Source organism: Taudactylus pleione, unplaced genomic scaffold (assembly GCF_031769625.1).
Source record: "Taudactylus pleione unplaced genomic scaffold, aTauple2 ptg000977l, whole genome shotgun sequence".
Classification (NCBI taxonomy): Eukaryota; Metazoa; Chordata; class Amphibia; order Anura; family Myobatrachidae; genus Taudactylus; species Taudactylus pleione.
In genome coordinates this window covers 4,611,074-4,629,884 of record NW_028285378.1, presented here as the reverse complement: position 1 = coordinate 4,629,884, position 18,811 = coordinate 4,611,074, and the positions used below count along the sequence as shown (strand labels likewise).

Below are 18,811 nucleotides of genomic sequence, written 5' to 3'. Positions count from 1 at the left end.
ACGTCGAGCTGCCCACGAAGGACCCACAGACCTAGTGGAATGAGCCTTCACAGAAGGAGGAACCGGCAGGCCTTCATGAAGATAAGCTTCAGAAATAGCCATACGGATCCAGGCTGCCAAAGTTTGCTTTGAAGCAGGCCAACCCTTTTTACGGAAGCCATAGAGGACAAACAAAGCGTCCGACTTCCTAAACGAAGAAGTGCGGTCAACATAAGTCCTTAAGGCCCGCACAACATCCAAAGAGGCCTCACCCACGGAAAGACCCGGTGAGTTAAAGGCCGGAACAACGATTTCCTCGTTAACATGAAACTGGGAAACAACTTTGGGAAGAAACTCGGGCCGAGTGCGGAGCACTGCCCTGTTCCCATGAAAAACCAAGAAAGGGGGTCTACAAGAAAGAGCCCCTAACTCAGAAACACGTCTGGCCGAAGCAATAGCCAGAAGGAAAACAGTCTTAGCTGTTAGCCATTTAAGATCCACTGAGCCCAGTGGTTCAAACGGCGGTCCTTGGAGAGCCCTCAGGACCACAGCCAAATCCCAAGGCGCCACAGGTGGAACAAAGGGCGGCTGAATGCAGAGAACACCTTGCATAAAGGTGCGCACATCCGGGATTGTAGCAATCCTATGGTGAAACTAGACAGATAGGGCCGAAACCTGTACCTTCAAAGAAGCAAGGCGAAGCCCATGATCTAGTCCCGCTTGCAGGAAGGCGAGAATCCGAGACAGACGAAACTCCCGCGGTGCATAACCTCTCGGTCGACACCACTGGAAGAACGTATGCCACACGCGATGGTATATCCTCGCGGAAGACGACTGTTTCCGAGCTCGCAACATGGTACGCACCACAGAGCTGGAAAACCCCCGGGACCTCAGCATGGCCGTCTCAACAGCCACGCCGCCAAAGACAGCCGAGTCAGGTCCGGGTGAAGACAAGGCACCTGAGACAGAAGGTCTGGTCGTAGCGGCAACCGCAGAGGACTGTCCACGGACAGACCCTGAAGGTCTGAGAACCAGTGCCGTCTGGGCCACGCGGGAGCTGTCAACAGGAGCGTCCCTCATTCTTGTTTGAATTTCCAGATTACCCGTGGAAGAAGGGAGACCGGAGGGAACAGGTATGCAAACCGGAACGTACACCGGACGGACAGAGCATCCACCAGAGACGCCCCTTCGTCTCTTGTGCGAGACCCGGACACTGGCAACTTGTTGTTGTGCCGGGACGCCATGAGGTCGATTTCTGGAAGACCCCACCTGTCCACCAGCAGTTGAAAAACGTCCGGGTGCAGGGACCATTCCCCCGGATGAACGTCCTGGCGACTTAGAAAGTCCGCCTCCCAATTTAGCACTCCCGGGATGAAGACCGCTGATATGGCCGGAAGATTGCGCTCCGACCAAACCAGGAACCGAGAGACCTCTACGATAGCCGCCCGACTGCGAGTTCCTCCTTGCCTGTTTATGTAGGCCACGGTGGTAGCGTTGTCCGACTGGACTTGCACCGGGTGACCCTGGAGAAACCGATGTGCCGATGGAGAGCATTGAAGACCGCACGGAGTTCCAAGATATTTATTGGAAGCTCCGCTTCTGTCGGCGTCCACCTGCCCTGGAACAAGTGTGGACCCGAAACTGCTCCCCAGCCCCGAAGACTGGCGTCCGTTGTCAACAGGACCCAATTTGGAACCCAGAACGGACGTCCCTTGTTGAGGTGGGTCGTCTGTAACCACCACGCAAGGGACAGGCGAACCTCCGGGGTGATCACATTCGTCTGGGACTTCAGAGACTGAGGCAGCCCGTTCCACTTGGACAGGATCAGGTGCTGCAGAGGTCTGGAATGAAACTGGGCGTATTCCACCATGTCGAACACCGACACCATGGAGCCCAGTAACCTCATCGCCGAGTGTAGGGACACCCGGCGGCTGTGCAGACAACTGCGCACCCTTGACTGTAAAGCAGAGATCTTGTCCTCCGTCACGAAGATCCTTTGCTGTCCCGAGCCCAATAAGGCTCCAAGATGCAGAATCCTCCGAGACGGGATTAGAGTGGACTTCTGCCAGTTGATTAGCCAGCCGTGCCGTTGCAGCAGTGCATTGGTCAGGTCCAAGTGGCGTAACAGGAGCTCTGGAGATCCTGCCACCAATAACAGGTCGTCCAAGTACGGCAACATGCGGACTCCCTGCAGCCGCAGAGAAGCCGCCATGACCGCCATCACCTTGGTGAAAACACGTGGTGCTGTCGCCAGGCCAAAAGGTAACGCCCGAAACTGGAAGTGGTCGCTGCGGATTGCAAACCTGAGGAACTGTTGATGGCGCACAAGAATAGGGACATGCAGGTAAGCGTCCTGTATGTCCAATGACACCATGTAGTCCCCAGGTTCCAGCGCCAGAATGATGGACCGTAGGGTCTCCATCCGAAACTTCGGAACCCGCAAAGACTTGTTGAGTGCTTTGAGGTTGAGAATCGGACGATACGACCCATTGGGTTTCTGTACCAAAAATAGATTTGAATAGAAACCCTGGCCCCTCTGGGAGAATGGAACAGGCACTACAACTCCAGCCTGGAGCATAGTGTGCAATACCTTCCGCAGCTCCGTAGCCTTGTTCCGGTCTGATGGTAGACCCGTGGTGAAGAATCGAGCCGGGGGTCTGTGCCGGAAGGAGAGGGCGTATCCGTGGGAAACCACCTCCAGAACCCAAGTGTCTGTCGTAGTGGCCGACCAACACTGGGCGAACTGCAGCAGGCGGCCTCCCACCTTGGGATCCCCCAAAGGGAGGCCCGGACCGTCAGGCCGCAGGCTTGTCATCTGGCTTGGGAGCCGGACGTCTGGTACTCCATGCCTGCTTCCGGGGCTTGGCCGATTTCTTAGGGCCAGCCTGTCGAGGAAACGACTGTGGTTTGGGCCTGCCCTGGGCCCTAGTTGACCGAAAGGACGATGGTCCAGAAGGAGCAGCGGCCGACGGGAGACAAGCCGATTTGGCTGCCGCCAGCGTGACCACAATCTTATCCAGATCCGAACCGAAGAGAACTTTCTGCGTCCGCCTTCCAGGATCGCAGCCACAAGGTGCGACAAGCAGCCACCGCTGCTGAAGAAATTCTAGACACCAGAGTACTAATGTCTAGGGCAGCCTCGTTGATATAAGTGGCCGAATCACGGAGATTACCAATCAACTCCGCCTGTTCGGCCGGACAGTCGGAATCAAAAGAAGCCTCTAATGAATCCGCCCAGCGCTCCATCGCTCTGGCAACCCAGCAAATGGCCATAGCCGGCCGTGCTGCCCCCCCCCGCAAGGGAATAAGCGGACTTCAGGCAGATCTCCACCTTGCGGTCCGTAGCATCCTTAAGGGAGGACATGGATGGCATCGGCAATGTGGCACTACGGACAAGACGGGTCACGTGAGAATCCACCTGTGGAGGGGATTCCCACTTTGCAAAATAATTATCCGCGAACGGATAAGCCACCGCCAGGCGTCTCTGCGGCTGGTATCTTTTGCCAGGCTGTTTCCACGCCTCCTCTAAATGGTCCACCAACTGACCCGAAAGAGGAAAGACTGTGGCATCGCCCTTCACATCTTTGAAAAAGGCATACTTAGATCTAGCCGCTGGGGGAACTTCGTCCTCAATCACCAAGGCTGTGCGGACCGCCCGAATAAGTCCAGGAATATATACTTTGGATTTAGCATCAGCATCCTTAGTATGGAGAGGTTCCTGATCGTAAGGATCCAGAATCTTCCCATCATCAGACGTCCCCTCGTCATCCTCATAAGGAGCGGACAGAGACGCCACCGGCCGTTTATGCGGCCGCATCACAGACTCCCCTTGCAACACATCCGACAAGTGCTGTACAGAACTCGTTAGGGAGTTAACCCACGCTGGCTCCTGAGAAACCGGGAGCGGGGAAATAGGGAGACTGTGGGGTACCACCAATTGTCGTGGGAAACCCTGCATGGGTGACGACACCACTGACTGCTGGGATAAACCCATCGGTGTAAACGCGGGCTGAGGAGCTAACTGGCCCACTAAGGCTGTAAGCGTCTGAGCGAAACAAGCCCAGGGCGGCTCCTGTACCGGTGCTGTAACCGTAAGAGGCCGCGCCATGGACAAACACTGCCGGCAAAGGCCCTCCGCGCTACCCTCCCCCTCCGCTAACGGTACTTTACACGTAGTACACTGTAGCCGGAGGGGAAAATCACTTTCGGACATGGTGGCACCACGTATGTGACCTCTCTCACCAATTATATATTAAAAAGGCGAGAGACCACCCTGCAGCACCGCACCGCAAGGGCTTAGCAGAAAGAACAGGGACAGTAATAAAGCTGACAGTTTAGAGAAAAGTTACAGGCAGCAGCGCTAGCACAGTCACATACAATGCAAAGAAAATCAATTCCTGCACTAACAGCGCTGATCACTCAACTACGCAGACACAGGGCCTGGTAGGACACAGCGCTGCATACACAGACCTGACCACAGCGGAGGAGAGATATGCGGGGGGACCCAGACCACGATGCTTCCGTCCAGCGCTTCCAGCAGCGTTCACCATGTGTTCTGGAGAAGATGGCCGCCGAGGAGCAGAGAGGAGGCTGGCCTGGGGGAGGAGCGCTGCCACAGGACCAGTCGGCAGTGTGCAGAGAGGGCTGTGTGCAGCGGGGGAGGCGCCGGCTGTGAGACAGGGAAGACGCGCTCCCCTGGCATGCATTTAACCCCTGGGACGCCGCAGCGCTACCGCTCTGCTGCGGTCCGCTGTCCCAGGGGGTAGTGGAAAGCGCAGGTTGGTCGCCTGGCTCCACGCTGCAGCCAGTCCCCAGGGAGCCCCCTGCCTGGGGACTTAGGACCATGTGACCAGCGGGGACCCACCGCGGGACCCCGCTGCTTACCTTTGTCCCCCTTGGATCCGGCCATGGTCCGGAACATCTGGGGTCACCGCTAGCTGTGACCCCAGATGCTCACCAGCATCCCCGGATCGGTACCGGCGGGGGTGTAGGGAAGACAGCATGGACGTCAGGACTGACTGTCCATGCTGTACATCCAGATGTGCAGCCACAGCTGCACTGAAGAAAGCTTCAGGGGCTCTTCTAGCCCCCACTCCGACAGGTGCACCCGACTCCGGCCGGGCACCAAACTAAACTGAGGTGCCTTGGCTCGGGGGCGGGGTATAGGAGGGGGACCCTAGTACATCCTGGGAGGCTGAAAAGCTTAACTCTATGGTGCCCAGCGACTGACGTCACACCTATACCCCAAGGTATCCTGTGGATACCCTATGGACCCTGAAGTAGAAATATACCAATAGTTCCAAATCTTAACAGAGCATAAGGATGCCCACTGCTGCCTTCTCATATGCGTACGACGTCGCTTACCTGCGTAAATATCGGTAACATAGCCGCACATCGAGCGGCCATCTTGCCCTTGCAGCAGGTCTGACTTGCTGCTGACTCAGCAGCTCTCATGACACGCAGAGGGTTCTCATTCTGCGTAGGAGATCGCAAGGGCTCATTTACGCATGTCCATGTAACAGTGTTTAAACGGTCAGGTCCCCCAAATGCTGACTACCTGTCCCTCACTTTGCAATGGATTCCACTGTGAATCCGCTGACGCAATGCGATCTCTGCACACGTGTAGTGTAGCTTGTACACATGCGCGATGGTAAACAATCGCTCAATCTGCGAACGTAATTGCCATTGCACAGACAACTTGCAGTCAATTGCGCTCCTCCGGGATACAGGGATTCCCAAGGTACAGGAAAATTCCAGGAGCCTTTGTCCTTAAAAATATTTCACAGTCCTCTTCAAGAACCTTCTCAGCCTCTTTAAATAAAGTGCTTCTTCAAACGGATAAATATGTGTTTTTCCTGAAAAAGAAGGTATATTCACAATATAGTGAAGCAAAGTTTATTCAAATTTAATACATTCCAAAATATATAAAACAATCTGACATAATAGCAGCGTACCAGAATGTGTGGGGTGTAGAACAACACACACCCAAGTTGGCATAAATTTGGGGTACTAACAGTTGCCTCCCAGGTATTAGGTCTCTGTGGTCCCCCTGGTTATGTGTCCAGAATACTCTGTTCCCACACAAAGGGCCTGATTCAGAGCCGCTCGTAAGCGGCCGCTCGTTCGCTCCGAGCGATGTTTGCCCAACTGTGCATGCGTACGGATCATTATACGCATGCGCGAACCAGTCAGTGCGGTCGAAATTCATGTGCTCGCAAAATAGCGAATGCCTGATAATTTGAGTGACAGGAGTAGGCATATGTGGGTGGTAACGGGGGAAGGTGCTTGAAAACGGGGAGTGGAGATCCGAACGTAGGCGCGCTTAAAGGTCAAAACGGGCGTTTTATGGGTGTGCATAATTAAAACAGCAGCGTCATTGACCACGTCACTGGGTTATTTTATAGCCAGAACTGCTCGCAAAATTATGGTAGCAAAAACCAACCCCAAGAATAGCGAGCAGTTCATACCCTGGTCGATGTACTCGATTAATCTAATAAATAGCGGACATGACGTAGGATGCGAGTGGCCAGGGGGCGTATTTTTTTCAAAAAACGACCGCAAGTTTTGTTCGCTCGTTCAGACCTAGAGGCGTGAACAGACCGCAAAGAGCGAACGGTTGATTTGAATAGCCACCCCTATTTTCTGGACGAGCGAGCGCTAATTGCGTCCGGCTCTGAATCAGGCCCAATGTCACCTGGTATAGTCTGCTCCTTATCTGAATTCACCAACGCGTTTCTGCTCCCATCGAGCCTTTATCAAGGTGTAATTCCTATGCTAGCCTTCTCCATATATATACCCTATACACATACCTTATTGGTTCTTTCCCAATCTTCCTTAATTAACATTTTGGACTTCAATAAACATCTTCCTATTGTGGGAATATAATTTTCCCTCTATCCATTAATACTTATACAAAGAATTCCTAATTAATATAACCCATAAAACGGGCACAATATAGAAAAAAATCGGCGTGCGTTCCATCTCGTGGAGCGCACGCTACTTCCGGTTCCGGGATGCAGGTCATTAGCTCCTACATATGTTCCATTGTACCGGATATACTTCTTCCAGTTTCGAACTATTCTCAATTCCGGTCTATGGACACTCAGCCGCCCAGCGTGTGCTCCATCACGTGGGACGCACGTTCCGCCACGTGGAACGCACATTCCCACCACGTGAAACGCACGCGCCCTCGTGTTTCCGGTCACGAGGGCACGTGCGTTCCACGTGGTGGGAACGTGCGTTCCACGTGGCGGAACGTGCGTCCCACGTGATGGATGTGCCCGTTTTATGGGTTATATTAATAAGGAATTCTTTATATAAGAATTAATGGATAGAAGGAAAATTATATTCCCACAATAGGAAGATGTTTATTGAAGTCCAAAATGTTAATTAAGGAAGATTTGGGAAAGAACCAATAAGGTATGTGTATAGGGTATATATAGGGAGAATTACACCTTGATAAAGGCTCGATGGGAGCAGAAACGCGTTGGTGAATTCAGATAAGGAGCAGACTATACCAGGTGACATTGTGTGGGAACAGAGTATTCTGGACACATAACCAGGGGGACCACAGAGACCTAATACCTGGGAGGCGACTGTTAGTACCCCAAATTTATGCCAACTTGGGTGTGTGTTGTTCTACACCCCACACATTCTGGTACGCTGCTATTATGTCAGATTGTTTTATATATTTTGGAATGTATTAAATTTGAATAAACTATGCTTCACTATATTGTGAATATACCTTCTTTTTGAGGAAAAACACATTTATCCGTTTGAAGAAGCACTTTATTTAAAGAGGCTGAGAAGGTTCTTGAAGAGGACTGTGAAATATTTTTAAGGACAAAGGCTCCTGGAATTTTCCTGTACCTTGGGAATCCCTGTATCCCGGAGGAGCGCAATTGACTGCAAGTTGTCTGTACTTTGGTACTTTTTTTCTGGTTTATTGAGGATGTCGATGACCATCCTCGTGGTCAGTGCAGCACTGTGTGTAGTGGAGCGCAAGTTTTATCAATATTTGTATATTTTATAGTAATTGCCATTGCATTAGTCTCTGAATCAGGCCCATAATCTGCCTTTCGTCATAGTCAGATAAATGAGCATTGCAGTCAGCACCTATGTCATGTCATGTCTTGTATTGAACTCAGAGTTGCTAAATATGTGAATTGGGACACTTATGTGAAATAGTGTTAATTGGGGCCACTACTAATTACCAGCATTATACTACAGAATATATAATGTATTATATTAATGTATTACTGTAACTGTATACATCAGCTTTAGTGTGGAGTCCAAAATTTTGCCCTTCACAATTAAAATGTGCCCTCCTCACTTACCAGGAACTTGCCCCCCAAAAAATTTTAGAGTGAACACTATAATTGTTAAAACATATTGGCCCCCAGTGTCACACATAATATACTGGTAAATAATGCTATTTTTTCAGCAGAAACAAGCAGGACCTGAACCATTAACTATGGCATAATCAGGAACGGCGTCCCTGAACATGTCCTTGCCAATTGTATTTTGCAAAAGATAAGTTTTTATTTTATAGTCCCTTTCAGTACCTTCATCAATTCTTCTAGGTACACTTACACACAGTTTAAGAAACTCGTCAGGGAGGTTGTTCCATACATCCTGGAGAATAACCACAGAACTTCTGTGGATGTAGGTTTGCTCAAATCCTTCTGTCTTTTCATGTAATCCCAGACAGACTAGATGATGTTGAGATCAGGGCTCTGTGGAGGCCATATCATCACTTCCAGGATTCTTTGTTCTTCTTTACGCTGAATACAGTTCTTAAATCACATTGGCTGTATGTTTCCCAAAAACAACATTTCCACTGCATTTCAGCCCTGCCACAAAAGGACCAGCTGACATGTCAGTGATTCTCTCGTTAACACAGGTGAGAGTTTTGACGAGGACAATGCTGGTGTCAGGTTTGACGTACTGGAATCCCCTAGTGAGGGGTTGTGATGGTAGTTTGGAAGAATTCGGGGAACTGGTCTGGACATCAGAACTCCTCATCCACAGGTCTTGGACGTTGACGAGACCTGGTCAAAGGTGCGGAGTCTAACCTGCAGGGAGGTGTTCGCCAGTGACCCCTCCAAGTGGGATATGGGCTTAGCTGCACCCTGCAGGCAGGTCGCGGTCCTTTGACCAGGTATCCAAGCCCCGTGGGAATAGAGACTCGAATGTCAGTGGCCCAAGGGAAGTGCCTAACCAAGGCACTATTGCACCGGGAGATTCACCAGGAGATGCTGTTTGTGAGGTACTTGTAAATAGCACTTGAACTGCGGGGTGGCACACAAAGGATACACAGGGAACGGTGTGTGGACACACTTAGCCACACGGAATGGCACTGGTAATATACACAGGTTGAGATGGAATGGTACTGTAGCTCACAGGAGACACTGGTAACTTTAATGTTCAGGCAGCGATGGAATTGCACTGTAGCTCACAGGAGACACTGGTAGCAAATATTCAGGCAGTGATGGAATAGCACTGTAGTTCACAGGAGACACTGGTAGCAAATATTCAGGCAGAGATGGAATTGCAGTGTCACTGAAAACAAAGCTCTCAGGCTGGGATGTAATCAGCACTGTTGCTCACAGGAACACTTGTAGCTTGTAATTGGTGCAGCTGTGAAACACTCAGGATAACCTTGTAGCTGGGAATCACAAAACAGCATGCACAGGTAGAGATATTATCACCCTGGTGCTGAAAGTAGACACTGGAACTCCAACACACACAGAGCTATAAAAGCACTGTAGCTCGCTGGAGGCTAGGTACACAGGCCAGGAGTGTTATAGCTCTGTGGCTCACAGGAATACACAGGAGACTTGGAACACAGGCAGGAATGTTATAGCTCTGTGGCTCACAGGATAATACACAGGAGACTTGGAACACAGGCAGGAATATTATAGCTCTGTGGCTCACAGGAATGACACTGGAGGCTTGGAACACAGGCAGGAAAGTTATAGCTCTGCTGCTCACTGGAAAGCACTGGAACAAAGGCTTGGAATCCGAGGGAACCTGAAACAAAACTCAACTAGTAAACTAGGATTGACAACTGTTGATCAGGCAACTTCCTGAAGTTCTGGAGGCGGATTTATACCCAGTGGTAGCAGATTACCGGTGCACAGCGTCAGCTGACTGAGATCATGCTACCATTGGTTAGGAGGACTGTCACATGAGAGGAACTGTCATGGCGGCACCCATGATGGGAACTCTGATCCCCAAAAACACAGCCAACCATGGAAGTCCGCAAAAGCGCCTAAAGGTAGAATACTCAGTATCACACCCCTCATTGCACCAGGCGTCTGACCACAAGGAAGTCAGGGGAAGCCGGCACAGAGGTAAGAGATAGCCGATCCTAGGCTGAACCCTGACAGCTGGAGATCACTCTGTCATGCTGATTGAGTTAGAATAACAGACTGGAAGCTTTAAAAGGAGGGTGGAGCTTGAAATCATGTTCTTCCTCTGATAACCCTGGCTACCTGCAAAGAAACACGTGCAGTCATAATTGCTTTGCACAAAAAGGGCTTCACAGGCAAGGATATAGCTGCTAGTAACATTGCACCTAAATCAACCACTTATCAGATCATCAAGGAGGTTCAATAGTTGCTAAGAAGGCTTCAGGGTGCCCAAGAATGTCCAGCAAGCGCCAGGACCGTCTCCAAAAGTTAATTCAGCTGCGGGATCGGGGCACCACTAGTGCAGAGCTTGCTCGGGAATGGCAGCAGGCAGATGTGAGTGCATCTTCACACACAGTGAGTCGAAGACTTTTGGAGGATGGCCTGGTGTCAAGAAGGGCAGCAAAGAAGCTACTTCTCTCCAGGAAAAACATAAGGGACAGACTAATATTCTGCAAAAGACCGGACTGCTGAGGACTGGGGTAAAGTTATTTTCTCGGATGAATCCCTTTTCAGATTGTTTCGGGCATCTGGAAAAACGCTTGTCCAGAGAAGGAAATCATCAGTCCTGTGTCATGCCAATAGTAAAGCATCCTGAGACCATTTATGTGTGGGGTTGCTTCTCACCCAAGGGAGTGGGCTCACTCACAATTTTGCCTAAGAACACAGCCATGAATAAATAATGGTACCAAAACATCCTTCAAGAGAAACTTCTCCCAACCATCCAAGAACAGTTTGGTGACGAACATTGCCTTTTCCAGCATGATGGAGCACCTTGCCATAAGACAAAAGTGATAACTAAGTGGCTTGGGGAACAAAACATCGAAATTTTGGATCCATGGCCAGGAAACTTCCCAGACCTTAATCCCATTGAGAACTTGTGGTCAATCCTCAAGAGGCGAGTGGACAATCAAGAACCCACAAATTCTAACAAACTCCAAGCATTGATTAGGCAAGAATGGGCGACCATCAGTCAGTATGTGGCCCAGAAGTTGATTGACAGCATGCCAGGGCGAACTGCAGAAGTCTTGAATAAGAAGGGTCAACACTGCAAATATTGACTCTTTGCATAACTTGATGGAATTGTAAATAAAAGCCTTTGACACTTATGAAATGCTTGTCATTTTACTTCAGTATACCATAGTAACATCTGACAAAAAGGTCTAAAAACACTGAAGCAGCAAACTTTGCGAAAACCAATACTTGTGTCATTCCCAAAACTTTTGGCCATGGCTGTACACACACTATAAGGACAAAAGTATTTGGCCACAACTGCTATTTATTGAACTGAGGTGTTTCAATCAGACCCGTTGCCACAGGTGTATAAAATCAAGCACCTAGCCATGCAGTTTCCACTTGCAAACATTTATGATACAAAGTGGGTCATGGTACTGTGATATGATGCCACCTTTGCAATAAGACTGTTCAAGAAATTTCATTCCTTCTAATTTTTCCACAGTCAACTGTAAGTGATATTATTAGAAAGTGGAAGCATTTAGGAACAACAGCAACACAGCCACGAAGCGGAAGACAATGTAAAATCACAGAGCATGGTCAACGACTGCTAAGGCGCATGATGCGTAAAAAGTTGCCAACGCTCTGCTGATTCCATAGCTGAACAGTTCTAAACTTCCACTGGCATTAATGTAAGCACAAAAATTGTGCGGCGGGATCTTAATGGAATGGGTTTCCATGGCCAATCAGATGCCTGCAAGCCTCACATGCCAAGCATCAGATGGACTGGTGTAAAGCACACCAACACTGGACTGTGGAGCAGTGGAAATGTGTTCTGTGGAGTGACGAATCACGGTTCTCTGTCTGGCAGTCAGATGGGCGAGTCTGGTGGAGAAGGGGTAATGGTATGAGGATGTTTTTTCAGGGCTTGGGCTAGGCCTCCTATCTCTAGTAAAGGGCAATCTTAATGCTTCAGCATACCAAGACATAAATGCTCTACAGAATGAAGAGAGGGAGAGAGTGATTTCTTCCAGAAAAAGAGAGATTTCTTCCAGAAACCTAAGACACACAGGCTCTGAGTATAACACCCAATGTACTTGTAAAACACACTGGCCAGAGCGTCACACACAAAATAAACTGGTAAAAAACGCACCGGTCCACAGTGTCGCACACACATTAAACTGGTAGGACAAACTGGCTGCCAGTTCTGTACACCATACACTCATAAGACCCACTCATTCCCAGTGTCACATACGCATACTGGTAAAATACAATTAGGGAAGCCAATCCCAGACCCTTTTTTTGCATTCCCGGGATTGCATTAGACTTTACTTTTTGTGTCACTTTTCCTTAGATAAAAATGGCCCAGCACAGGCCCACAGGAAAAAAAATTAAAATGTTCATGCCCATCCTCCCCCCCCCCCCCCCCCCATGTTATTTTAATCCCTGAAAGTTTGTTTTTTTCCTGTGGGCCTGTACTTCTGCGCCAAAAGCACAGGCCCACAGGAAAATAATAAAAAACTTTCAGGGCCCCTCAACACCACAGGAATAAAAACTTTAATTTCATGCCACCCCCAGCACCACACTAAGAGAAGAAAAGATACATTAACTGACACTCCAGACAGCACACACGCAGGACAGCCTCCGTCCTCTCTCCAGTCGTCTGTCCTCATTCCGCCTTCAAATCAGTTGCACTTGCAGCTTGCAGGGGGCTATGGCAGTCACACGGCAGCAGGCAGCGGAGCAGGTACACGGCGCGCGGGCAGGCGGTGTTGTCGACAGTCCATCACTCAGCGACACTGACAATGTCACTCATCACCTTCACCAGTGTCACAGCAAGCAGTGACACATGTGACCCGAGTCACTCCAGTGACAGTCTGCTCGAATCCACGGGCAGGCAGTCGCGGCTTCTGAGAGGACGGACTGGCGTGGGGCTGCGCAGCATGACCTCTGTCGTCACGCCCACTCAGCCGCACAGCCTGCCCAGCCCACCGTACAACATAAAGTACCAGTCAAAAGTTTGGATGCACCTTCTCATTCAATGGTTTTTGTTTGTTTAAATTATTTTCAACATTGTAGATTAATACTGAAGACATCAAAACTATGAAAGAACACACATGGAATTATGTTGTAAACAAAGAAGTGTGAAATCAAAATATGTTTTATATTATAGATTCCTCAAAGTAGCCCCCTTTTGCTTGGATGACAGCTTTGCACACTCTTGGCATTCTCTCAATCAGCTTCATGAGGTAGTCTCCTGGAATGGTTTTCCAACAGTCTTGAAGGAGTTCCCAGAGGTGCTGAGCACTTGTTGGCTGCTTTTCCTTCACTCTGCGGTCCAACTCATCCCAAACCAGCTCAATTGGGTTTAAATCAGGTGATTGTGAAGGCCAGGTCATCTGACGAAGCACTCCATCACTTTCCTTCTTGGTCAAGTAGCCCTTACATAGCCTGTAAGGGGTGTTTGGGATCATTGTCTTGTTGAAAAACAAATGATGGTTCCAGTAAGTGCAAACCAGATTTGAATGGCATGGCGCTGCAGAATGCTGTGGTAGCCATGCTGTTTAAGTGTGCCTTGAATTTTGAACAAATCACCAACAGTGTCACCAGCAAAGCACCCCCAACACCATCACACCTCCTCCTCCAGGCTTCACAGTGGAAACCACACATGCAGACACCATCCACTCACCTTCTCTGCGTCTCACAAAGACACGGCGGTTGGAACAAAAAATCTCAAATTTGGACTCATCAGACCAAAGTACAGATTTCCACTGGTCTAATGTCACATTCCTTGTGTTTCTTGGCCCAAACAATTCTCTTCTTGTTGTTTATCCTCAATAGTGGCTTCTTCGCAGCAATACGACCATGAAGGCCTGATTCATGCAGTCTCCTCTGAACAGTTGATGTTGAGATTTGTTTGCTACTTGAATTCTGAGAAGACTTTATGTGGTCTCTAATCTGAGGTGCTGTTAAGTAGCGGTTTCTGAGGCTGGTAACTCTAATGAACTTATCCTCTGCAGCAGAGGTAACTTGGTCTTCCTTTCCTGGGGCGGTCCTCATGAGAGCCAGTTTCAGCATAACGTTTGATGGTTTTTGCAACTGCACTTGAGGATACATTCAAAGTTCTTGAAATTCCATATCGACTGACCTTCATGTCTTAAAGTAATGATGGACTGTCGTTTCTCTTTACTGAGTTGAGTGGTTGGTGCCATAATATGGATTACAACAGTAGTCAAATAGTGGTGTCCACTGTGTACTAACCCTACCTCTGCACAACACAACAGATGGTCTCAAATACATTAAGAAGGCATGTAATTCCACAGATTGACTCTTGACAAGGCACACCTGTTAATTCAAAACCATCCCAGGAGACTACCTCATGAAGCTGAATGAGAGAATGCCAAGAGTGTGCAAAGCTGTCATCCAAGCAAAAAGGGGCTACTTTGAGGAATCTAAAATATAAAACATATTTTGATTTGTTTACAACATAATTCCATATGTGTTCTTTCATAGTTTTGATGTCTTCAGTATTGATCTTCTATGTTGAAAATAATTTAAATAAACAAAAACCATTGAATGAGAAGGTGCGTCCAAACTTTTGACTGGTACTGTACCCCGCTGGGCTGGGACAGCACGCTCTGAGTGCTCAGCGCTGCCCGGCTGTAGTTCAATCCCATAGATTCAAATCCCAGTATTTTTGGCCTAAAGTCCTGGGATCCCGCCGATCCCGATCCTGGGATTGGCCTCCCTAAATACAATGGTCCCCAGTGTCTGTCTCACAATATTCTGGTAATACACACTGGTCTTTGGTGTCACATATTATTGTTACAATCTTTTATTTATATGGTGCCACAAGGGTTTTGTAGCGCTGTACATGGTGGATAGAATATGACAGTATTTGTGTGATCAGACAGGACAGTTATAGACTAGTTTACCTCATTATAAAATTTGCAGTTTACACAATAACATACAGTACAATCACCTGGTAAATCATATTGTGTGTCACACACACTAAATGGAATCAGTGTGATTTACCGCCGGCCGCTAATCCCAACAGCGGCAGCCCGACAGAGGAGGAAATCCTGATCGTCCTTAGGGTAAGTATAACTAACCTAAATCACCCCCTAACCTTAACCCTCCTTTAGGGGTGCCTAACCCTAACCTCCCCCCCCCAAGTGCCTAACCCCCCTCTAAGTGCCTAAACCTAACCCTCCTCCCTGACCTCCCCTCAGGGATGCCTAACCCCCCTTCCCCTAGCCTAACCCTAACCTCCCGGGGGGCCTAACCCTAAGTCGCCCCCCCCCCCCCCCCGGGAGCCCCTAACCTAACCCCCCTCACGGCTGTCCGCTCCCGGCTTACCTTCGATCGGTAGCCCGGGTGTCGGGCTCCCGGCGTAGGTCTGACAGGCGTCGGGATTTCAACGCCTGTCATTTGTACCTTGCCGGGATTAGGCAGTCGGGAAGCCTGTGGTCGGCATTGCCGACTGCTTCCCCAATAAATATCCTGGATAAATACACCGGCCCCTGTGTCTCACATAATAGGCTGGTAAAACACACTAGTTCTCAGTGTCACACACAATATATACTGCTAAGACACTTGGGTCCGTGTAGCACACTATTACTCTGGAAAGAAACCTTGGCCCCAGTGTCACACAAACACAACCAATATACAGCACACTGATCCCCAGTGTCACACACAGACATACCAGTAAAACACACTGGTTCCTAGTGCCTCACCTGTACAATATTCCGGTAAAATACACTAATCCTCAGTGTAACACACACAATATGCTGGAACTACACACTGGTCCCACTCCCCAGTTACAATATACTAGAAATACACACTGGTCCCCAGTTTAACACATACAATATACTGGTAAAACACAGCATGCTTAAAATATACTGGCCCCCATTGTCTCACCCACACACAACTCAAACTGGTCGCTAATGTCACACACATATACATACACACACTGGCTATACACACACATAATACAGTATTCAGTTTAGACACTCTGGTCCCTAATGTCACACACAATATATTGGTAAAACACACTGATCTACGGTGTCTTAAACACACCATATACCGGTAATCCACAATGGTCTACAGTGTCATGCACAAAATATACCTGTAAACCACACTTGTCCCCTGTGTCACACGCAACATATTAGCAAGGCCGTTTCCCAGTGTGTCTCTCACACACACACGAATGATAGTAAAACACATTGGTCTTCGATGTCAGAAACGCATATCCTGGTAAATCACACTGGTACCCGGTGTCACACACACACAATCACAATATACTGGTAGATCACACTGGTCCCTTGTGTCACACAATATAAAAGGTAGATAAATAGAAAGAATAGATAATGCAGTAATAATCATATAATGAATCAGATGCATGGAATAAATACATTGTGTCAGAGCCCCCTGGCGGGGAGCGGCTCCTTTGGCCATCCATACACCGCTCATGTCCCCTGCCAATGTGACTCCACTCCCCGTCAACCAGTCCCGGGCCCCGGCTCCTACCTGTGCGGAAAAACGCGTCCACCTCGGTGTCTGTGCCACCCTCCTCCGCGCCCTCCGCCGGGTTCATAGCTCCTGCTGCCGTGCAGCTCTGTGCGGGGGGCTCCACTGTGTATGCGGGCGGGGGTACTGCGTGTCAGAGGATGGGGGGCCGGGGGACGCTCCCCGGATCCATATCCGTGTAATATACAGCAATAAAGGAGCTGCCGCCGGGATATAGAGCAGCACAGCCCGTCTGCTGTCTCTCCTCCTCCTCCCTCTATTGTTCACATCCTGCTGCCCCCTCCTCCCGCACATGTGACTGTCACATCCTGGGGGGCTCCGGCATTATTATAGCCCTGTTATTATATGGACTGTCCCTCTCTCCTACTGCACGTTACTGTCACATCCTGAGGTGCTACGGCATTATTATAATGTTGTTAATGTTGTTATTATATGGACTGGCCCTCTTCTCCCGCACATGTGACGGTCACATCCTGGGGGGCTCCAACATTATTATATCCCTGTTATGATATGGGGATAGCTCCCCTTCAGTAAATGTACCCTGACGTCATCACTTACTATCCATGTGGACATCTTATGGGAATAGTAACCATGCCCGAAGCGTGGCGAGCGTACATTTTTCTACTGTTGGTGGTCAGATACTACATTTGCACACCCTCCAACATGACCCATTCCACCAGGTACAAAATGCTCTGGTTCTGGACTTAACCACTTAATTTATGATTGCGGTCACCTGTGTAAAGTAAACTAGTTAATTGATGAGGGTTGTGTTTAAATACAGATAGGGGCAATCATAAATCAAAGGGGACGTCCAGGACCAGAGCATTTTGTACCTAGTGGAAGGGGTCACGTTGGAAAGTCTGCATTTGAGAGAAAAATGACTGCTTTAAGGGCATGGAACCGCACTCTCGGCCCTCACTTAACGTCACGTCCAGGTACATTAACTGAAGCGGATCTATACACAACCGTTATGATATGGAATGACCCTCTCCTGCAGCACATGTGACTCACATCCTGGGGAGCTCTACATTATTATACCCCTGAGATTATATGGGACTATCCCCCTCTTACCGCATGTGACTGCCACATTTGGGGTGCTTTGGTATTATTATACCCTTTAGATTATGTGGACCAACCCCCTTTTTCCGCACGTGACTCGTCGCAACCTAGGTTGCTCCGGCATTATTATATCCCTTATATTTTATGTAACTTACTTCTTCCTCACATGTGACTGAGACATCTGATCCTGTGGCCTCCAGGCAATATTTTTACCCCGTCATGGGCATAGCTGTAGTGAGTGCAGGGGTACCATTGCTATAGGGTCCAGAGGCTTAGAGGGCCACGGACCCAGGTTATATAGTTGCATATCAATTTTTCTGCTAAGCAATTGGGTTATAATGTTAAGGTACTGTAATGTGGCATAATCTTATCTGGGGGGCATGCATTGTAATGTATAATATGAACTGGAGGGCACTATAATGTTACATAATATGAACTGAAGCACCACAATGTGGCACAATATGAAGTGGAGGCACTTTAGTGTGGCATAATATAAACGGGGCACTGTATATCATAGTATGAATTGGGAGTACTGTGTGGCATATAGTATACTGGCTGCCCTACAATGTGACATAATGTTAACTATGGACCTACTATGGTTCAGAAAATGAGCTAGAGGACTATTATGGGGCCTAAAATTAACAATTGCAGAGAGGTGTTATTTCTAGGAGCGTTCTTTCTAACGCCACTGACCCTTAATATTATATAGGAATGACTCCTTCCCCTGCACATGGGACTGCAACTTCCTGGGGGCTCTGGCATTTTACCCCTGATAAGTGCTGGATTTCCCACTAGACGTGCCTAGGGGTCGCTATTAGCGGAGTGCGGCACAGCAGATCCCATGCATCAGAGCTTCTCAGTGCACCAGTTCAGCTATA

The 18,811-nt window shown here is 48.8% G+C and overlaps 1 protein-coding gene across 3 annotated transcripts in view; it reads right to left on the bottom strand.

Moving 5' to 3' along the window:
- KALRN (kalirin RhoGEF kinase) overlaps positions 1 to 17,146 on the bottom strand; it is a 1,228,991-nt gene extending 1,211,845 nt beyond the window's left edge. For all 3 annotated transcript variants that reach the window (XM_088460751.1, XM_088460749.1, XM_088460750.1), the window contains exon 1: positions 16,875 to 17,146. In XM_088460751.1, the coding sequence (XP_088316877.1) occupies positions 16,875 to 16,941 (67 nt within the window). In that variant the 5' untranslated portion in view covers positions 16,942 to 17,146. The remainder of the gene's footprint in view (positions 1 to 16,874) is intronic.
- Positions 17,147 to 18,811: the final 1,665 nt, after the last annotated feature.